At 41.1% G+C, this 23,631-nt stretch overlaps 1 protein-coding gene across 3 annotated transcripts; it reads right to left on the reverse strand.

Annotated features, from left to right (window-relative positions):
- Window positions 1-2,583: 2,583 nt before the first annotated feature.
- GDAP1 (ganglioside induced differentiation associated protein 1) lies at window positions 2,584-20,976 on the reverse strand. 3 transcript variants are annotated; one of them, XM_070392175.1, is made up of 6 exons: window positions 20,830-20,976; window positions 19,344-19,536; window positions 9,275-9,448; window positions 7,943-8,037; window positions 6,691-6,805; window positions 2,584-5,705 (listed from the first exon to the last, which is right to left on the reverse strand). In XM_070392175.1, exons 1-6 carry the CDS (start codon window positions 20,944-20,946, stop codon window positions 5,323-5,325), a joined length of 1,077 nt encoding a protein of 358 aa, XP_070248276.1. In that variant the 5' UTR covers window positions 20,947-20,976; the 3' UTR covers window positions 2,584-5,322. The 3 variants fall into 3 exon arrangements, with proteins under 3 accessions (XP_070248276.1, XP_070248277.1, XP_070248278.1); XM_070392176.1 differs by having other exon boundaries at window positions 19,489-19,536; window positions 20,830-20,866; XM_070392177.1 differs by lacking the exon at window positions 19,344-19,536 and having other exon boundaries at window positions 20,830-20,908.
- Between the last annotated feature and the right edge of the window lie 2,655 nt (window positions 20,977-23,631).

A 23,631-nucleotide genomic window follows, 5' to 3' on the forward strand; every position in this document is an offset into this window, starting at 1 on the left:
ACCTTTTTCACCTGGCCCTGCAACTCCCCTTCCCTCTGACAGCTGTCAGTCTCTTCCTTTTTATGTTTTTTATTTATCTGCTAAGATTCCTGATCTGTGGACATCAGACTACATTTTCCTTTAATTCTATGAATACATCTTGTCCTTTAGCTGCTTTAAAGTCTGATAACTCCAACATTTGAATCACATCACATTGTGTTTCTGTTTTCTACTTTTTTTATTGACTGTGGATCCTATTTTCCTGAGTCTTTGCACGTCTGGTCATTTCTTTACTGTGTACTGGATACTGTTAGTGATATATTAGCGAGACTCCAAAGCTGTTGCCTTCCCTCTGAAGAGTATTGATTCTTGTTCAGTTAGTGGCTAATAACCTCTCAATTGTGTAGGTTTGTTCTTATGCTTTGTTATGGGGAATATGGAGAAACCTGAGGTGTTTCCCAAGCACTGCTAATGGACAGGACTCCCACCCAAAATCCATCCCCCCTGCAGATCTTGTCAGGACTTGGTTCTGGCTTTGTTCAGCTGGGTGCAGGGCAGTGGTCTTCAACTGGAGGTGATTTTCTCCCTAGGCGACATGTGGCAATACCTGAGGACATTGCAGATTGTCACAACAGGAGGTCAAGGGGGAGCTACTGGCATTTAGTGGGTACAGGCCCGAGATGCTGCTAAATATCCTGCAACATGCAAAAAAGCTCTACATAAGAATTATCTGGACCAAAATATTAATAATTCCAAAACTTAAAAACTCTGGTCTAACTTAGGCCTTACTAGGATATGGTCCACTCTGCCTGGAATGGACCACCAATGACTTCCATCACTACTTGGATTCTAATCTCTCTGGTGAGCACCTCTCTGGTGAGTCTAAAAGAGTTGTGTTCTAAGGATGCTGGGTTTTGATGGGCGGATTTTTAGTTCATATTGTTTTCTCAGTGTCAACCTTTACTTTCTTTTGTGCATTGACCTTACTAAGTGTGGCATCTCTGAAAGTATATCATCATAATTTGATTATGATGCATAGTTGATGATGTTTATGGTTGACTTCGTTGAATATCAGATTCTTAAATTCAAAAGATAGCTTAATCTGATGACACAAGAAGTTATACATACAGAAAAAAATGTATGAAAAAAATCACTTGTCTGATTAGGAATTAACTAGTACGTAAGGATGTGAATATTGCTGTTGGCATGGAAACCTGACCCTTTGCATTACATTTCATTAACATCTTTTATTTGCACCCATACCATTGGTTTCTCCTAATAGCGGAATTTAATGACAACATACTGTAATCATAGAGGCAGTGTACAAATATTGAATAAAGTGAAAAGTTAAAGACAGAAACTTCTAACCTTCCCAAAGGAGTTTCATGACAAGTCCCTATGACTGAGATGCACCACCCTCCTTGAGTCAGGGTACATCAAGGTCCATCATCAGCATGTTTTGTCGGAAGCTCCACATGGCCTTGTCGTCTTGTACCTCAGCACCTGCTCTACCCCATCCACACCTTCTGAACCACGTGACAGTCCTTTTTCCCTCCTAAGTCAAAACCCAGGGCTCCACTCAAAAGCAAGAAATACAGGGAATTGCTTTTATCATGCATTCACTGCCTTTCTAATCCTCCACAAAGCTAGTTCTCTTTCTCTCCCCCTCTCTTCATTTGCATTATGCAATACACAATTAAAACTATTATCCTCACTCTAGAAATTATACTCCCTCACTTGGCTTCAAACTACTACCTTACCTAGTAAAACACACGTGTTCTGGGGAATCAGACAATCAAGACATTCTGATTTGAATGGTGGAGAGAATATAAATGGGCCAAATATTTGGCATGAACAATGTGAAGGTGATATCCAAATGCCAAATTATTTGTTGCATTCATTTGATTTTTGTGTCTTTACCATGGTGCTTTCGTTTCTGAAACGACTACAGAGTTGTATATGCACGTGAATTTCCCTGGGTATTCAAAATTGCTCCTTTTTCTGTTTGTGTTTGCCTACTTAGGGAAAATAAGGTCAATTTAATTTTCATTTAATTTGCTTTGCTCACTATAAAAAAAAAGTAGTACTCAGTTTCTACTTGATGTTTAGAATAATAGCTAAGCTTACCAAGGCCAGAAATATGGACGGTAACTTGAATATTTATCATCTATAAGTCAATAGAAGGAAGAGAATTAGCTATATCAAAATAGACATAAATATCATCAGTAGAGTCATATTTGAAACCCAGTAAATATGTAACAAAACTGTTTTGAAAAAAAAATACTTTCTCATTGTTTATCATTTTCATGCTACCCTCTGTGAGGTGGCTGGCTACAAAAGAGATCCTTTAATGATGAGTATCAATATGTAATTCTTTAAGCTGCCATTCATTTTAACCATAAAATTGTGTGTATGTAAGTAAATCATGGGTCGGTAATTTTTGTTATAAGGAGAATGTGGCATTCTATTGCTAAATATCTTGAATACCTAACTTCTGCTTGTCTTACTATTTCCCACATTATGCTTTGATGTTAAATGAAACAAACACATCTGTTTTCGCAAAAAGATTACAAAATTAGTACTTGCAGGGCACATATTTCTTTTCCAATTATTTTTATTTATCTTACAGGCAGAATAGTATCTTGACCTCTCTATTACATTCCACAACACCAAAATATCTACAACTCTGGGTCAATATCAACAACTACTAAAAATTGAGCAAGCAATTTACAACTATCTGCAATTAAGGAAATGGGATTCCAAAGGCATATCATTGCAATAACAATAAAATAGCATTTATGCATTAAGACACAAATAGCCATCATAAATTTAGTATCTCGGGCATTTTTCTAATTGTGATAGTTATGCTAATTTGGGAAACTGAGGAGCACATTGGCCAGGCACCAATGATCATGAAAAAGGAAACACATAAAAGTGCCGATCTTGCTGATAGTACGTGTTCAGCTCTTCTGCTTGACATTGTGTTGTCCCTTCCAATTCACCAGAAATCAATACCACATGTGCCTCAAGCTTTTCTACAGATGAATGATTTGATGAAGATGTCCTCATTTCGGAAACTGAGATCATTCATGTTTATCTTCAGTGGAAACATTTCAGAAGGCTTTGCTGAACCTAAAGAACGCCCAGTCTCAGACTGCTGGGTGATCAGCGACATCTAGTGGCCATGATACCCCTAAACAGACATTTTTAAAGTATAATCTCAAGGGTGGTCATAAAACAAGCGAAATGTCCGCAATGCATCATCTTTAATATTGACACAAGCTTATTTCCAATGAAACTGTATCAGAAAATTACAGACATTTCCTAGTAGATTTTCTCTGATTCAGTAATGATATAAATTTAAGGAAAAGCCAGCACTACCTTCTAATCTTTATTCTTAATGAACAGTCCTCACATCGGTAAACAGCCTTCGTAGTTTTTATAAAAATCCAATTTAGGTTTTTTTCATGTCTGAGTTCTTGCTCCTAACAAGGTAACAAATAACACTGCGAACTACTGAATAATCAGTTTTGTGGATCTTTTATGAGTACATGGATCGGAATGTTCCAGCAACAAATTTCACTCTATACAACAGTGCACTGAGGTGCAAAATTAAGACATTACTAGTATAAAAGCTGCCTGTCTATTAATGATTGTTGGATTGAGTTCACACCGGAAATGTTATTAATTTTTTGTAAACACAGAACATCCAGTTCATTAAGCTTTTCTGAAACAACTGGATCATGAAATGGAATTATAGAAGCCTTTGACCATCAGAAAAATCATTGTTCCCTAGGAATGACTGATTCCTATGAAAGAAATAGTCAGTCCAGTCTTTGGCTATCTTGCACAGCCAATGTGTCGGGGGTGGGGGGGGGGTGGGGGGGGCGTCCAAGCAAGCTTATGTTGCTCCTGGACCCTTGGCTCCTTATTCTCTCTGCCAGAGACCTGACACCGCTCCCAAGGCCTTTCTGCCCAGCTCTAGAGCATCTCTGTGTGCCTGGCACCAAGAAAGATTTCTCCTGAGCCAGACTGTCGGATGCAGCTCTATGGCTGTTCGTGGGACACACTGGGCTTGTCCTTTCCACGTGGACTGAGGCACCCCCAAGATGCCTAGGTGTATATGAATGAATATTGGTGACATTCCTACCTAGCCATTTACTTCATTTCCTGTAAATTAACTGCCAAGGGCTAAGACTAGACCTTTCTCTTCCTCTGGAACCTTCTAAAGATTTGTTGATGATCATAAACAGATGCAAGTCCTGGACAACAGTTTTTGGATGAACACACCAGCCTCCCAAATGCAGAATGGGCAGGGTTAGTACTCCCAGCTCATCAAAACCCACTACCCAGCCACAGGTGACTGGACACAACAGTCCATAGGCACCATCGAATTGGGGAACCATGAAAAGAAAGGAACCTTTTTTATATCACTTCATATCTTCATGTAAATGCTAGGCAGACATGCGTGGGTGGGCATCTCACACCAAAGTACATAAGCAGTTCATCTTATTAAATCGATGGATGTAAGCGTGATTCATATGCATTCAAATGAGGTGCTGTAAATATAAAGCCTGGGTTTTCTCTGGCCCACTCCACCTCATAAATCCTTGGCCTTATTTTCCCAAGGTTCTCAGCTATGGGAGGATGTGTGGGCAGTGGGCAGTGGGCACAGGTCATCACAGTAATGTTTCCTTAGGGGACAGGCAGCCCTGGGTGGCTCTGGAGGCTCCTGGGAATTGAACTCCACTGCTCTGCTCTGTACAGCGTAGACTTCATTCTCCCTTTCTCCCTCTCCCTTTTCCCTTTGCCTCCCTTATTTCTGCCTGAAGCCAGCTGTGCTAGCATGGAGCATTGTTGCACCCTGCTGCTGTCTGAACTCCATGCTGTGTAACAAATATGACGTCTAAATTCCAGGGGCAAATACTGCTAACTACTCAGCACTCAGCATATCAAGATAGTCTCAGATAAAGAGCTATGGGCAACCTCAGGTTATTATTACTGTCTGCTTGTAATAATAACCTCCCCCCCCCCCCCCAAAAAAAAAAAAATTCAGAACCTAAACTGGCATTTTGAAGTCAAGGACCATTCTCTAATCAGCATTAACATACCTGGACCCTGCGCATGTTTTAAGGAGAGATTAGGTTAGGTTTGCAAGTCAGTAGTCGTAACGTTACCAGCCCCGTCATGTTCATTGCCACCTCCCTGACACCAACTACCCAAAGAGTAAAGTAAGATATGGTTTGTGCTGGTCGCCCAGGGCCATTCTTCCCTGGGGCTGGCAGGGTGGACAAGGCTGAGCTAAATGGTAGGGTGAGTGGCCACCACCGGATCCCCGCAAGCCTAGAAATAACTTGGTCTGGGTCTAATTATTAATACCAGGTTTCCAAATCTCTTTCTGAACAGCATGAAAGCAAAATAACCCACCCCTGCGAGCAAACCAACCACAAGGGTGGTGCCAAGAACTTTGGGGGCCCTCTTCCTGGCCACCCGGAGTGCTGTGGGCAGCACCGCGGAGATTAAGATATTGTTGACATGCCCTAAAACCTTGTTAAATGTTTTCCTCTTCAAGACACGCTCGTAATAGGTTTCCAAGTTGGGTCGCTTTCCATTTCCCCAGTTTCTCCTCGCAAACCCCAGGAACTTCAGGCGATGCAGAGTGACAGCGAGCGAGACGTCGGCCAGGGTGAAGGACTCTCCACAGAGCCAGGGCTGGCGACCTTCTTCTAATCAGAGAAAGGGACACAGAGAGTTAGGGCCACGCCCACCGCACAGGCAGACTCTACCTGGCCTCTTGCGTCTCAGTCTTGAGGGCAGGTGTGAGGACAGCAGGAAATGAAGGCCATGGTACATCTTCCTGGCAATCCTACTCAGCGAGTAATTTTATGCTAAAAACCAAGTCTATGCATACATATCCCAAGCTCAGGGAGACTTAACATCTGCCAGCCACCTCGGTCCCTAAGTGAAACCGGGGTCATTTGAGCTCAAAGCCTATCTATCCTTGAGAATAGCAACAATAACACTGAATTTAGCAAAGCCCTGGTATCTAATTGTCGGTCAGTCTGCATGGACGTGAAATAGGACCCTTGAAGGATTTCTCTGCACAATTTAGGTTATGATTGTGGAATTCCAACCTCGCCCGTCTCACAAACGTGTCATTACAGCAGTTAGTTTAGTTGAATAACCTGAGCAGGTGCTTGAACGCTCCCTCTAATTCTTTCCTTAGGCAGGGGGACAACTTCTCATCTGCAGTCAAGTATGAACTGGGGCCAGCACGTGCAGACGTGCAGGCCGACTGGGGAGCATCCACGCATTGTACCTGACTTAGCCATGCAGCCAGGGCTCAGGTGCAAGCACACCGCCCACGTCCAGGGTGCTATTCCAGTTGGCAACAAAGTCGAGGACCCCGTTAGCTGAAACTTGCTTCACATAGGGACTCTGTTACACTTTCCATAGTGCCTGAGAGCAGCACTCACCGAGTGACATTTCAGGCCTGACTTTATGGATATTCCTAAAGCTCACCTATTGTTTCCCTAAACCAGAGGAAATATCAGTTACCTCCTCGGGCATGGAGGCTCTCAGCTTCTCAGGATTGTTTACTGAATTCAAACTGCCCATGAAAATAATGAAAGAGCATTGTTACTGAAATCTAAGGCTGTTCCCATAAAGACTCCTGGTGTCCAGGAAAAAGGAATACAAATGAGAACCTACCTGGGGTTTCTTCGTTTCTTCTTTGCAGCTCGGTTTCCACCTGATCCAAGACTTTCTCCAACTCATCCAGGATTTTCTTCAAATATTTGACATTGTCATGGTCAAGCAGCTTTGACTAATTAACAAAAATAACGCAATAGATTAGTTAAGCCTGTAAAAACAAGCGCTGTAGAGCAAAGCAGATGGACACTATTGTAGAGTTGGGAACTGTTTGTTGTAAATGAGAACAATTAGAATAGCTTCGCTAAAGCGAAAGCTAAGTTGGGGGGAAATGTGCGGCTGCGCACATGCGCCAGGGCCAGGGCCACTGCTCACTGGCCACTCCTGTGGACCAGAGGACCAGAGAGGGCGAAGACGATGAGGGGCACAGATATGCTTCTCAGGCCCAGCTCAGGAGTGGAACATCAGCAGGCTTTGCTGAGTGAATAACTGGAATAACTGACGGCTGGGGGCTGAGGGGGAAATCTGAAGGCGGTGAGGGAAGGAGCGAGTGGAGAACGAGCAGTGCTGTGTGCAGGTGTCCCCTTTCTTCTGAAATGCTCCTTTCGCTCAGATACGGTAAAGGAAGATGGGAAGCTGAGGGAGGGGGAGGTGTTGCTGCTTGCTACATCTTTAATATGGGAGAAGCTAGCACGCATTGCTGGGCCATAGGGAAGAATCAACAGAAAGAGAAAGGCCGCCTGGTCAGCGTGGCGCAGTGGTTAAGCATTGACCTATGAACCAGGAGGTCACAGTTCGATTCCCAGTCAGGCCACATGCCTGGGTTGCAGGCTCGATCCCCCAGTGTGGGACGTGCAGGAGGCAGCCAATCAATGATTCTCTCTCATCAATGATGTTTCTAGCTCTCCCTCCCTCTCCCTTCCTCTCTGAAGTCAATAAAAATCTTTTTTTTTTAAGAGAGAGAAAGGTCAACTGTAACTGATGAAGCCTTTAGGAGGCAGGTAAGCCACAGACAGAGGGCAGCCTAGGCCTGACGCGCAGAGTACCTCGAATGTGTTGTTAACCTGCTCTTACCTTTTAGAACTGTGCTTGGGAACCAGGATGCACAATATCCGCTGTCCAAGCAGCTGTTGTTAGGTTTGAATATCAAGCCAACTAAAAAAAATTCTTTCTGAAAGCACAGCATGAGCCATAGGTAAATGGTGTGCTGGTGACCTGCGATCTTTCATAGGAGATGTTCTAGAAACAGTGCTAACGGTAGAACATTTAGCACAAACAGTGGCTGTCAGTTGAGGACACCTGGCCTACTCACTTTCAGGCGCTTCTGTTTTGCGATGTAGGCCTCCTGCAAATCTGGATTTTCTTCAGCAAGTTTCTTCAGTTCGGACTCTGTGTTACCAATTTGGCCTGATAAGGAAATCATTTTTAAAATAGAAAATTATTTCCTTCCTTCTGTGTGAGAAACAAGGAGAAGCGGGAAACTCGACGGTAAGAGCAGGAGTTCAGGGGCTCAGGCCCTGCCTCTGCCTCGGCTCACCCTCTCTGTGCCTCAGTTTCGTCACCTTTAACGTGGGCCTATCAGAGTACCTGCTCAGGGGCGGGATTCAGTGAGAAGCGCCTGGAAAGAGCTGAGGGAAGGCCCGGATGTTGTAAATGCTGGGTGCAGGGTACTTGCGCTACCTTCCCATACCTTTCAAATTTTCTGTAAGGAACTTCTATATGAAGAGGAGGGCAAAGCCTTATTTAAAATATATATACAAATTCTAGGTGACAGAATTGTATCTATCAGAATACTTGTTTCAAATCATAGACCAGTCCTTATGAAGAGGAGGGGAAGCAAGAGGAAGCTGAGAAGCAGGAAGAGAGAGGAGAAAAAGAGAGTGTAGAAGAGGAGAGGAGGGAAGGGAGAGAAGAGGGAGGAGGAGAGGTACCAAAAAGAAAGAAAAAAAACATAAGAGAATGATAAAGGTGAGGCTTGGTTTTTTGGAAAGAATGTAGTTTCGAGGTTTAGAAGCTGTAGGTGTGTGTTTCTAATCAGACATCCACAGAGTCTGACCACAACCACCATCCCCAATTTTCTTGTCCCCAATTACTGTGCCACAGCGCACCCTTCTGCAGCTCTACACCTCATGTAGCAACCCTACTCCTTCCTCAGGCAGGACAGGATGGAAGAGAGCTGGACGGCTCAATTCCAGCTCTGTAATTCTGCAATCACTGGATTTAGAGTAAGAGTGAAACGGCCTGAAGTTTGGCCCCCTCACATAATGAAAGGGAAGAACCAGAAATGTGAACTCAGTTGCCTCTGTTCCCCACAGATCCCAGCTTTCCTGATTCCTGGTCCAGCTGTCCATGAGAACACGTCATGGTCTTTACTTTTCCACAGGTCACTCTTCTGAGTTTTATCCAAACTTGGCCCTCAAAGCCAAGAGCTGGGAAATCAGGACCTATTGACCATAAGTGTCCAGCTGGACAGCTGAAGCACAGATTAACCTGGGTGCATGGTCCATCTCTCACATGCCCGTCCATGAAGCAAACTCAACAACTCTGTTCCCATCTCCTCTCAATGCTCATGAGATAGGCTAGATCTTAAACGAATTAAAAAAAAACTCAGGACAGAATTCAGGTCTTTAAGATTTTTACATACTTCGAATCCGTGTTGTTGCATAAGCTGGGATCATGGAGTCCACGGTTAGCTCCGGATGCAAAATGCAGCCGTGTGTATAGGCATCCATTGGCAAGGAGTCGAGCAGTTCCCGATAGTGTTGTACCCGTGGGTAATACATGCTTTCTTTATCAGGCATTAACTTGGGTGTTTTTTCTAAAGTGCATATACAAACACAAACACAAACATTAAAGGAAAAGTTACAAATGAAATATTACATCAGAAACAAAAACCCAACCATCTCATCATTAACATTTTTGATATTATATCAAGGCTTTAAAAGATATCTCCCGAGCTCAGAGATTCAAATTTTGAAATGGCCTAATGTACCAGACCAGATCCCAAATCATGATCATTCTGGCATTCTCACACTTCTCCGCCTTACAAATTACTACTCAACCCTCAAGGTCTAGATATGTCAGCTCTTCAAAGAGCGTTCCCTGACCTCCTACAACTACCAGCATCTGACTAGGCCAGGTCTGCCTTCCTCTGTACACGCAAAATACCGTGAGCATACTCCATTAGAGCCCTGATCGCCTTAATTATTTCTATCTTTTTGCCCCATGAACCTCTGCAGGGTAAGGGGCCTGTGGTCCAGGTTCTAGCATAGTGCCCCATACATTTCAGGCCCTTGGTAAAGGTTGGTTAAGAATGCAAGCTCATTACAGACAGAGGTGCAGAGACTAGTCTCTCCTAGGTTCCAATTAATACTAAGAGTTACCCTATTGATGCTATGTGAATGTGAAATGACAATCTTCATGGAATTTCTAATATGTTATCTCTGGAAAGTGGATTTTACATGAATCCTCATTTTCTGGTTAAAATCTAGACTATAGACTCCTTGAGGGCAAGGACCATGTTCTCTTTTGCATCCTCAGTATTTAATATCACATTTGGCTCAAAATAGGTACACAGTAAATTTTAATTAACAAATTAATTAATACATTCCCAAATTACTAGGAATTATAGACAATAGCAGACACATGTATTCACGGTTTCACTTTCCATTGCTTCAGCTACCTGCATTTCCATTGCTCAAAATAGGTACACAGTAAATTTTAATTAACAAATTAATTAATACATTCCCAAATGACTAGGAATTATAGACAATAGCAGACACATGTATTCACGGTTTCACTTTCCATTGCTTCAGCTACCTACCATGATCCAAAAACATTAAACAAAAAGTTCCAGAAATAAACAATTCATATGTTTTACATTGCACGCCATTCTGAGTAGCGTGATGAAATTTCATGCTGTCTCTTCCTGTTAGTCACTTAGTAGCTGTCTCAGTTATCAGATCAAGCATAGCAGCATCACAGAGCTTGTGTTCAAGTCACCCTTTTTATTTCATAATAGTCCCAAAGCCATTCACATAACTTTTATTGCAGTGTATTATTATAACTGTTCTGTTTTATTAGTTATTGTTGTTCATCTCTTCCTGTGTCTAATTTATAAATTAAACTTTATTATAGATATGTATGCATAGGAAAAAAATATGATATGTAGGGTTTGGTACTATCCACAATTTCAGCCATCCACTGGGGGTCTTGTATCTATCTCCAACAGAAAAGGGGACTAGTGTATTTGAGCTGGAGAAGCTCTGTAGTATAAGGGCACTGAGATATAGAAGCCAAGAAATTCTCCCAAGATCCCACAGCTAATTAGAGGCAGAACAAGAACTAAAGTCATCTATCTCTTAATACAGTGCTCTGTTTTATTCCATCATCATAACATCTTCAAAGAGCTTACTTTTCAGAGACCATCTAAGGATGATGAAGATGAATTGCATGACCCAAAGGTGAGGTCAATGTCCCTTCAGAATCACTTTCCACTTCTGCCTCTCAAACTGCCCAGGAAAAAAAAAAAGGCAACTACCTTATTCCAACGAGTGAAAAGAACAGTCTCAATTTTATTGATTTATTCCTCCGTTTGGGTTATTTATTGAACTTAGAATCCTTTTGAGCATGACCCACTCATTCATAAGTGTTGACAATTCAGAGTTGGTTGCAGGGAAGATTTCATAATGCCAGACCAAGTAGAACAAGTTTTTGAAGCCAACAGGCTATTTCTGACTCTCTAAGAAAACACAAGATGGATTATTCTTCAAACTGCTAGGTTATCCAATTCTGAAGGCTGCATTAGGATCATCCAGAATGAAGTGTCAGCTATACACCGCCTGCCAACAGTGGATTTACCCAACCAGAGCATACTTCCTTGCTGACCTTTCAAAATCTCTTGATCTCAGTGTATCACTGGGATGCCAACCAATCAATGCACGGTACACACATCCCACTTCCATGAGTACAACACGCTGGATGCCTTCTAAGGTCCTTGAAATGTTGAGAGTTCTTAACCTTTTGTGTGCCACCATGCTCTACTCAAAATATTGTTCTTAAATGTGTAAAATACAAGCTGTGTTAGCACTCCTGTGGTCAAGTAATCCATTATGAGAAACACTCATTCTGAGGAGATTCTTGCCCTTGATCATGAGGCCCAGAAAGAGAAGACCTGAGCTGACCTTCCGGTCTGGGGCTGAGGCCAGCCTGTATGAGGCAAACTCCAGCTAATCTACAAGACATGTAATCATGAAAACAAATTCTTGTTTTTTTAAAAAAAAAAATGCATAAAATACAAACATAGGATTGTATAGGAAATTGATTATATAAAAACTAGAGGCTCGATGCACGAAATTCAAGCAAGAGTAGGCCTTCACAGTCCTGGTGGCTGCCTGGATCCCTCCCTCGAAGCCCCAGGCAGCGGCTTCCTTGATGCCGCTGCTGCAGCTTTGGCTTTGTCTGGTAGGACTTCCGGTCTAATTAGCATATTACACTTTTATTATTATAGATACAGTTAAGAAAGTAATTTTAAATGATAAAATACTAATATGGGTGACTGTGTGTTAATACGTTAACAAGATCTAGCAGCAGGTCTATCATAATTTCAAAATAATAGGAGCATAAATGGTAATTTTAAATATCTGCAATAACTTGATACGCTATGAGCACATCTGTGATTTCTATTGGTAACAAAGTCACAGGCACTCCTGCTACTGCTGTGGCTTATGCCTACATTAGAAAGGAGAGGAAATAATAAATTTCTACCGGAAATTAGTGAAAACAAGATATAATTTCCCCCATCTAAGTAAGATCTCAAATCTCCTGAATTCTGTTCATAGACCACAAAGGGCAAAGTGTGGTCTGAGAATCCCTGAGCTTTCCCAAGACACTCTCAGGGGCTCACAGTGTCAAAGCTGTTTTTATCGTAATTCTAAGATGTTGATTCTCAGTGTACAGCGTTGCTGTGCAGGGGTTGCCTGACTCCTTCCCACAGTTCATGGCACGTAGGCGTGCGGGTTCTTGTGTTTCAAACTGCTCTCCGCTTTCATTTCCAGTGTGGTCGATATTGATAGATGTGGCCCAGGTATCTTCAATCATTTCTAACACAAAGCGACCCAAAAACCAAAAAGTTTAAGAACCACTGCTTTAGGACTCTGAGAACTTCAGCTTAATACCATCAATGGGCCAGCATTTTTAAATGCTTCCCAGGTGGTTAAATTCATGGCTCCTGGCCCTGGCTGCCTTCCAGTGCCAGGCCTGAGACTAGTGTCCAGGAGAGCAGCCACCTCCCCCTGGAAAGTGAAAGAACAGGAAAAAGAGGTCTGGTTGCTTTCTGGGGAGGGAGGCTTCATGCGGCCAGGCCTGAACTCTTCCAATGTTGAAACGCATGCAAATAATGTTCTTGACTCAGTACACCATTGCTATGTAACTCTCTCCCGAAACGCTGTGTCAGAGCAGAAAACACCCGCAGGTCCTGCTTCTCTTCAGTCTCAGCCTCTCCCAGGCACACCCTGTCCAGCGCCATGTGCGCCATGGGCCGCCACCTCCTGTCACCAGAGCACAGCAGTCAAAACACAGCTGGGAATTTCCTTTGAACTATTCAGATCTGCCCTCTCACTCTCATCAACTTTTATTTGCCAGCCCTTTCAGCTTTTGTTATAATCCTGCGAAAATTAATAAACAAAACCCTCATTTCAATGGAGTGGGGAGGCTGGGAGAACTCTAACACAACGTGTCTCTCATAGCTCACTACTGACCCCACAGGGAGACGCACCAGCGCCTCCAACATACTCCTCCCACCCAAGCCGGAGGAGGAAAAGGGTCCTCCCGGCCCAGTAACACCTCCACCAATGGGAGGCCTCCAAAGTCAGCCAAATGAGAAGTCACTATACTTTGAGCTTTCAATTTCCTCCAATGGATCCGTCCTTTACAACACTCCCTCCTATGTCCATACAAGAGTGTGTTCCTCTTGTTTCTCTGCGCTTGCACTTGGTTCACCATTAGGCCACAGGTCCCCCAAATTGCAATTCTTTGTTATTCCCAAATAAACACATTGTGCTGGAGAGATATCTGGCTATTTGTTAAAGGTCAATATACTAAAACTATATATACTAGTGTATATATATACACACACACACACACACACACTACTGGGGACCAAGCCTGTAACCTGGGCATGTGCCCTTGACCGGATTTGAACCAGGGACCCTTGAGTCCGAAGATCCACACACTATCTACTGAGCCAAACCAGCCAGGGTGGTAATCGAGGACTTTGAAGAAGTGGGCAATGGGAAGAGTTCCCAGTATTGGGGAATAGGGTTCCAGTAGTGGGAGCAACGATTAGCAGTCACTGGAAGAATAAATAAAAATAAATAGCCCAGCTGGTGTGGCTTAGTGGTTGAGCGTGGACCTATGAACCAGGAGGTCATGGGTTCGATTCTGGTCAGAGCACATGCCCGGATTGCAGGCTCCATCCCCAATAGAGGGCATGCAGGAGGCAGCCAACCAATGATTCTCTCTCATCATTGATGTTTCTATCTCTCTCTCCCTCTCCTTTCCTCTCTGAAATCAATTTTAAAAAAAGAATAAATAAATAACTTGCACAAGATCTGACTTCCTAGAAGACTGAGTAGGGGACAAGACAGGTCTTGTATTGGACCTAAATTTAGGCAACAACTTAGAAAAAGGCAGATAGACATAAAAAAGCAGAATGACGTGATAAACAACAAGGAGAGAAAACAAAAGAAGTTTTTGTGGTTTTTTAATCAGAAAAAGAAACAATAAAAGCATTCTGCAGCCCTTTAATTCTCAAGTCTCTATATTGCTGGTGATAATAACAATGGCCTTGAGCCATTTTAAAAAATTACATTCGGTTCCAAGAGCAAAAAGAAAAAAGGATCTAAGGACTTAAAGGCATAAGCTTCCATTGTTTTACTAAATTCACTACTCTGATTGCCTGCATTCCCCAGTGATGGCAGATAAAGGAGGCATTTTATGCCTGTTTTCAAGAAAGACTCCTCCAGGTCTATTTAAAGAACCTTCAGGTCTTCTCTACTAGCTCAATGAAAACAGTAGATTTCATTCCTAACTCGGTCCTTTTGTTGATTTTTTTAAAATTCTACTTAGATCACTTAGTGATGACATTAGTATATAAGATAATATGCATCAACTAGCTGAATAAGATTGTACCCTTCAACAAGTCATATACCTGACCATTAGAAAATATACTAATAGTAAACAATTAAGTTATGACCTGAAGCAAAAGGTATGGTTAAAAACTAACTATAATTCAAGGTTATTTTAACTTTGGTGCTAGCAAGATCAAATCTAAACACAGACAAGAAAAATTACATGGTGTCAAATTATGCACCCAGGATTTTCTGTTATATATTAAATTACCAAAATTCAATATTCACCATAATACATCCTTGTTTCCAGGTTACCACTGACAGTAAAAAAAAATAGCATATGTTCTAGTATTTTGCAGTTATTTTATGCCCACATTTTTTTTATTATCTAGTGGCCAAATTAAAGATCACCCAAAGAGATTATGAATAGTATAAGAAATATCTGAATTTTAAATTCCTATTATTAGTGTGTATATTCACTTGTCACATCCATTTCTCCTGAGTTCTCCTAGTTTTCTTACTATCATATAAATCGCTTGCTTTACTGTAATGTAACTACTCTTCATCACATGCCCAGGTAGGAAAAGTTGTCACATATATGAAAACTGGGTAGTAGTGATAGTACATGCATGTCTTGCAAGCAGGTTTGGCACCCAACCAACTTTATAGAATGAAATTATCTTTGAAGATAAGTTGTTAGTGATTTGGGGTCTTTTAAATTGGGACCTTGTACCAATTAATACCCAATAAATGTCTACTGAAAGAATGAATCAAGAGATTGCTCTTGGCCAGCCTTTGGTTGAGCAATGGAATAGTTCTAAATTCTTCCTTTAACCCAGCCTCTGACCTCAGGAACATTCCACTGTTAGAGTACAAAATTCAATGGAGTACATTTGAAGATCTAATTGGCTTTCTTAAGTGATTCATGAATTGGGCTGATGTCAACACCAGTCTTCCATGTAACTGCTTTAAAAAATATCAAGTATAGCCATCATTCAATTTAATATTCACTTTCTTTGGCTAAAACTTGGAAAGACTGTCTTGATGATCAAATTTTCCCCAAAAAACTAGCAGTTATTTAATGGACTTATCTCATAAGGATGTAAGTATGGAAATACTGATTACAGAGAGAGATTGAGAAAGGTCATTTTTAGTATAATCCCCAGCTGATAGACTAACACAGGATAACAATAGTAACAGTGAAGGAGGTACCAGTTCACTACACTCTATTCTTTAGAATGGATACACTTAATTGAAGTCTCCCTATTATAACCCTGGGCAACTATACACCTCATGAAATCCATTCACTTATCATTCTAATTTGCCAACTCCTTCACAGTTCCATCCATAACTGGACAAAATGCTACATATTCCAACCAGTTAAAAATGCAGCAGGTTACAATTCCCCATATTCTAAATAGAGCCTATACTTCTGAAACAATTTCAGATCATACTAGCCTTTTGTTTATTACTGGCTTTTATTGCTAACTTGTTAGCTAGCCAGGCCTCCCATCCTTCATTAATGGAGGTGACTTTTACAAACAACATTCACACACTACATTTAACCTTGTTAAACTTTATCTCAGCTATGTTTCCATTTTATCGTTCCATTGGAAACATTTCGTAAGCTAGTCATCATATTAACCATCCTAGCTTTCCTGCCATTTACAAATCTAATAATGTTTCTGCTATGTCTTTATTCAAGTCATTTATGGAATCGATAGACTCCTCAGAGAATAGAAGCCTATATGAACACCAGTAGAGATCCCTGCACAGGTTGACATTTATTTTCAATAATTCACTTATTTTAATAATTTAAATGTATTTATTAAGTTCCTATTAAAGAATATTCACCATATGAGGCATTGGGAATACTGTTGTTAATGTCTCTAACCTTATGATGTTTAGAGTGGTCCACAAGCAATTGAAATAATTAAAATAAAGTGAAATAAAAATTATTATAGAATAAATTAAAAAACGGTCTATGGCTAAAGGAGCAACCTAGTATAAGAAATCTAAAATGAATATTCTTCAATACAGTGGTTTATTCAACTGAAAATGTGCATTTCATCAAGCCATAGTTGCTCCTTCATTCCACAAGGGTATCATATAAAGCAATTGTAAATGCTCTGCTTAAATCAAGATACACAATATCTAGAATCATGCCTGGCACATAATAGACTCTTTTTTTAAGTGTTAGTTAATGAAGTTAATGACATTTCTAACAAGCTCCCAGTGATACCAGTGCCACTGGTCAATGGAAGACACTTTAAGTAGCAAGAATTGGTAGAATTCCCCACTCTGCCTCCTTGACATTTGGGATAACATTTGCCTATCTCTTGTCTGGCTCCTTTCCTAATCACCCTGAGTTCCTAATGGTAAATATAAAGTAACTTAATGATAATTGCGATAACACTTGCATGTTTGTTTTTTATTTAATACTTTGGGATAAACTTCATCTGTAGATTAGACTAGTCTTCATTTATGTAACTAATTGTTCTTGTGCTGGTTTGGTATGGGTTTAGGTCCTTTAATATTAATCTTTTACAACCGTAAGACTACTCTCCTAGGAAAGAGGAATGAGTAAGATAGGAACCAGTTGGACTTGCTTTATGTCTGCAATTGATAAAACTATGTCACTTAATCCGAGGGGACGAACAGAAGTCAAGTCACCAAGGACCTGGAATATGTTAGGGTCAGCTTCAGGCTACAAGCTAGGATTCTTGATTTCTTATTCTGTTGGTACATCAGAATTAAAGTCCTTAGTTTCCATATTTTTATCTTAACACTTAGCCCACAATGCCTCCTTCTCTGATTCAATAAATTATAATATTTATAGTATTTCCCTTGTTAGAGCAGGACGCAGAATGTGTTTCAGTTTTGTTATTATACAGTCAAAGGAAAAGGAAAAGCCTAAGGGACATGTTAAGAAAGCCTAATAATCATTAACATTACTATGTTATTAAGTAACATATTTCTTATTACTCAATATCTCAGAGGAGAAACAATGTAAGGAGGAAGAGATAAGGAGAAGGCGGAGGAGGAGGAGAATGGTAGTAGTAGTAGTAGTAATTTAAGAGATACTAACAAAAGATTAAATATGATTTTCCATTTACTGTATCATTTTAAAGCTTGTGATTATTTAAAACAGAATTCTTACACAATTATTCACATTATTTTAATCACTTTTCCCAATAAATACAAATTATTATTTAATAGGCTTGTCCATTTCCAAAAAGCTCAAAGTTGAGAAAAAATGGTATTAAATCAATTAGCCATCATTTTCAATACAATCCCCAGCATATAGACTCAGAGGGATGGCAGGTAATGATGAAGAAAAAAGCCATTCATTAAATTCTTTCATTTAGATCAATGGCCACCTCTAAATAACAACTCCAGTCAGAATCCTAGAGGACTGAATAGTTGGATTAAGAGCAGAAGCAGCCCATTGCTTATCGAATTCCCTGGGGTCCCTGCCCCATTCAGGTCCCATATCTGTTTTCCTTCAAAGTAGAACCTCCTCAGACATTTTTCTTGGCCAGTTTCCTTACCCAGTTTCCAGTGATTCGACGTTATATTCTGGTTTTAATTTGCCCCATTAACATCAACACAACTGATGGGAGATGGAGAGTCACTGGATCTCACACAGCTCCTTTTGCAGAAGGGTACTCTGCTGAGAGCTAGGAGCCCTGTGTTCTGTTCTCGGTCCTGCCAGTCCTGAGCAGCTGTGGAATCTTGGGCAAATCGGTGAAGCCACAGTCTCCTCAGAGGATTGTCATGAGGAACAAGTGACACATGTGTAAGTGGCAATGACTATGGAAGACAGTTGGTAAAATATGAAGATATGGATTTGAAAGGCTTGCATTCCAGCCTTACCCTGAAAAAGCTTTATTACTTTAGGCAGTCCCTCATGTACAAAATGGGAATAACTAGTCTACCGCACCTGCCTCAGATGGGTTCTTTGAAGACTGAATAGAACAGAAATTACAAAATGCCTGATATAAAACAGGCTATCAATAAGTGATTGTTACTTAAAGGCACTGTAATTCCTTACAAGAGATGAAATTCAAACTATACAGGAGTTACAGGGGACAAGAACTCAAAAGTATACCAACATTCTATTCTCCCTTGCCTATAATTTATCCCTCTGTTCCCCTCTTATTGTTTTTAAGGTGGAACCATTTGGTAGAACAGATGAGACTGATTTTCATAGTGTACATTTAGAATCAATATTACGAATTTGACCTTAAGGCAACTAAATTAACCACCACAAGCCACACACCTGCAGGGTTTTTTTTTTACATGTAAATTTAAAACATTAGAATGTGTAGTTTACATGAAATTTAAATGGAGTTGTACTGGTTTATACAAAATTTATGTTATTGGCCTAATTTATTTTTGTGTGCTTATGGAAATGGAAACGTTTTTATCACTAAACCACCATCACAAAACCACAAAAAGAAAAGAAAAAAAAAGGAAGAAAGGGAAGGAGGGAGGAAGGAAGGAAGGGAAGAATGGATGGAGGGAACACATAGACTTCTGTTAAAAGTAAATCCAAGAAATCACAAATAGCCTTAACATTACCATCCAGGAAAGTCTGTTCAAGATAATCAATGATCTGAGTGGCCTCACAAATAATGCTTTCCCCGTGGATAAGGACAGGCACTTCTCCAGTTGAGTTCAAACGCATAAACCAAGGCTCATTGTGCTCACTCAGGGGCAGACTTACGTCATGTTCCTCGCACTTCAATGCCTTTTCAGCAATTACCAAGCGCACCTGGAAGAGGTCACACCGGTTACCACAGAGCATGGGGGCTTTCAATTAAATGGCATCCCTGGATACCACTAGGCAGCTTTTCTGTGCTTCCCTCAGTTATGAATGTTTTCAACATCCTTTTTAGCTACAGTCCTGTGCAGCATAACTACCGTTGGGTCAACGACAGGCTGCGTATATGATAGTGGTCCCATAAGATTATAATGAAGCTAAAAAAAATCCCCATCCCTTAGTGATGTCATAGCTATCCTAGCACCAGAGCACAACACATTACTCACATGTTTATGGTGACGCTGGTGTAAACAAACATACTGCACTGCCAGTCATATAAAATTATGTGCATGCGTACTATTATGTACAGTACATAATATCTGATAATGACAATATATGACGGTGTTACTGGTTTATGTATGTACTATACTGTACTTTATCCCGGTATTTAGAGTTTACTTGTAAAACAATATATCATGTTACACCAGCAGCAGCCTCATATATTTTGTTTTTACATGTCTCTTGATTGCATCATTTTCTCTTGGGTGTAAATTTAATCTCATGTAGTTTTGTACATTAATATGCTGTACAGGCTTGTAGCCTAGAAACCATAAACTGTACCATATTGTCTAGGTATGCAGCAGGCTGTACCGTCTAGGTTTGTGGATGCGCACTCTGGGATGTTCTCAGAGCAACAAAATCGCCTGACAGTGCATTTGTCAGAACATGTCCCTGTTTAAGCCCCATGCCACTGTATTCCTGTTCTAGAATTAACAAGTCAGATATAATCTAACGCCTTGTTGCTATGAATTAGAAAAGATCAGTAATGACAATGACTCTGGCTACAATAATTCAGTCACCCTCCCCATCACCAATACTTTCTTTGTGCCCTAAACCTAATTATATTCTCCCCAAAGAAGAAACTGAAATACAAATATTCTAGACCTTTTGAAAGAGAATGGATGGGAACAAAATGGAGTAAGATCGGTGTTTGGGGCTGTTTGAAAGCGCTTCCCTCTGCCTCACTCTGCGAGGCCCAGGGGACAAGGCCTTCAGCCCAAACACCGAAAGTGATGCTTTTGGTCTTACTCCATGAGTGGCAGCGCCTTGGGCATAGGCTTTCCATCTCAGGCTGATGCTCCCTGCCCCCCCACTAAGGCGCATCCCTGCCCTGGAGAGGGCTTTGGTGGGGTCAGGGCCCCTGGAGGCCTGTTTCCAGGTTGGCCAGCGCGGGCCAGGCCCCGAGGGAGCTGTCCTGGTGCTGAAACCCGATCCTCTCCGCCCTCCGCCGGCCGAGGCCTTTACCTTTTGGGAGCTGAAGGAATGTGTCCAATGGTACAGAATGAGCTTAACCTCCGCCTCCGACCTGCCTTCCGCCATCAAGGGCGCGCCCCCTCCCTGCTCATCCTGCATCTGAGCCATTTCGAGGTGCGCTCTCTATGTCTCCCACCCGCACTGCCCTGCAAAGCTTGGGCAGTTTTCCCGCGATGCCTCTCGGAGCCTGGAAAGAGAGTTCGTGCGGACGAACGGGCCGCTGGGAAGTGTAGTTTCTGCAGCCAGAAAACTGTGGGGCAGCGTCTGCAAAACCGGTGTAGTGAGCCAGAAAGCCTCTGGGGCACGGGAGTCACCGGGAAGGGCAAGCAGGCGTTTTTTAGAGGAAATAACCTAAAGTGCATCCCTGGTCATTAAAGTGGGTAATGAATAATGTTGATAGTAAATTACTCGTTGGTTTTGGAGGTGGAGTAGAGGTTGCTCAGATATCAAAACAGCAAATTTCCAGGATATTTAGAGTTCCTCTGGGGAAGCCCTGCCTTTGGCGAAGGGGAAGTTCCAGGTGCCAGACAAAGCAACAGGATAAGATCTAGGTGTTGTCATTAGAAGTGGAGTCATGCAAACTAATTTATCATTTTTAAAAAATATTTTTTCTTTATTTCAGAGAGGAAAGGATGGGAGAAAGAGGGAAATATCAATGATGAGATAGAACCATTGATTGGCTGCCTCCTTGCACGCCCCCCACTGGGGGTAGAGCCTGAAACCTGGGCATGTGTCCTGACTGGGAATTGAGCTATGACCTCCTGGTTCACCGGTCCACGCTCAACCACTGAGCCATGCCAGCTGGGCCAAACTAATTTATTATCATCATCATCATCATCAACAACAACAACAACTAATACACAATGGTGAGGAAAAGTAGCTTAGTTGTTAAATACAGAAATTTTTAGAACAGATCTACCTGAATTCATGTCCTGGATTTCCAGTATTTCCCATTTTTGTAGTGGAGATAATTTACTGCCCTAATAAGGTTTTTATGACAATGAAGTAACGAAATACAATGTTAAAAACTTAAAACAGCCTGGCATGTTGTAGGTACTCGATGTTATTCACAGGTTCAGTTGACTTATAAACATTCTCTTTATAGGCATGAATCATAATTTGTACTAGTCTAGTTATTATTGTACACCTCTTAAAATGTGGTATCACTAGTAAATTAATGTACTAATATGACTGTGGATGCTTGTATAATGCATTCAGCAAATATTTACTGAGTATCTACTATAGTCCAAGCATTATGCTGGGCACTGGAAATGCAAATATATATAAGACCTGATACCTGGCACCCAAGATATAAGGTTGGTGGCAGAGACTACAAAATAAATAGACGACCATAACAGAGATAAGACCTATATGTCTTAGAGTAAACACAAGGTACTATGAGAAAACAAAGGCAGGCATCCAACTCAAGTTTTTAAAAAAGGTGGGGGGGGGAGGGTTTGGAAGGGACAAATCTCATAATGTCCCTCTCCCCATTCCAATACTTCCCACTAAAATCCACTTGTATGTAATAGAAAAACCTTATCATCCATTCACATGTTTATTCAGAGCTTCTGCTAAATCATGCATGTATTCTGTTGCTGTGTGTCTCTGTACATTAAGTTAGATTATGGGCTCCTGGAGAACAGGATCCAAATCCAGGTCAATGTGCACTTGTTGAGCTTTCCCTCTTTCAGGAACAGTGCTGGATGCAGAAGAGATGGAGGTAACAGTCACAGGAACTGGCTTCAGGAGGTCAAGTGTGGAAGGAGAGAGATGAGATCACAACCCAGCGTGGCCATTGCTGGGTATCTAGGATGTTGAGATAGGAGTACAGACAAAGACTCCTAACATAAAGTCTTCCCAGAAGAGGTGATGACTTCTACCATAACTAGAACCATACTGGTGCAATTACCAGCATATCTAGTGTTGGGCTACCACTGGCTCAAACAGGCGGATGAGAGCTGATTGCTACATCTTAAGGAATTTTGCAAGCTGGATATTCAACATAGCCAATATTAAAAATGAGATAAAATTGAATTACATTTAAATAATTTTTAAATAGAGCTAGCAAATACTCAAAACTCATTACTTCCTAATCATTTTGCTATGTTTGTTATTGTCTACACTCTTGAAATTATGTATGTCATATATAAGGGTGTGTGGCTATGTATCTCTTCCTATCTCCCTGTTCAGTGATGTCATCTTAGTAGCCTGAAATTGGCCATCATAGGCGTATTTACACCATAGCAATTGGCTAGTGCTATCTATCATATGTTTGGTTTTTTCCAGAGAATTGGATGTTAAACATTTACTTGCACACCATGGAGTGTACAAATTTTATTTAATGTTTAGTAAATTATTTTGATGATGATGATGATGATGATGATGATCAGGAGAACTTTGGGTAAATCTGAGAATGAATGAGTTTGTATATTATCTGCTTTTGGTACCCTTTCCTGTCCTGATAAGCTTAGTTCTGCTTCCTTCTCCATGACTCAGACACCCACTACTCTTACAACATTTTCATTCTCTTCACTGTACTTTCTCTAGCACATCTTCCCAGCAGGGAAAAAACAAAAACAACAACAACAACAAAAAACCATAAACCCGGGAAAACTGAATGAATTGATTATTGCAATGGTGTTTCATATTTATAATGCTCTATAGACAAAGTATAATGTAGAGCTTCATCTAAAGACCACAGACCAATTTCTTACAGTCTCATATGATCTCTGATAGTCTGAGGTAGCTACCATCCCTAATTTATAATTGAGGAAAATAAGGTTTCATGAC

This window comes from Myotis yumanensis, unplaced genomic scaffold (assembly GCF_028538775.1).
Source record: "Myotis yumanensis isolate MYYU_CA2020_CCGP unplaced genomic scaffold, mMyoYum1.0.hap1 SCAF_15, whole genome shotgun sequence".
Classification (NCBI taxonomy): Eukaryota; Metazoa; Chordata; class Mammalia; order Chiroptera; family Vespertilionidae; genus Myotis; species Myotis yumanensis.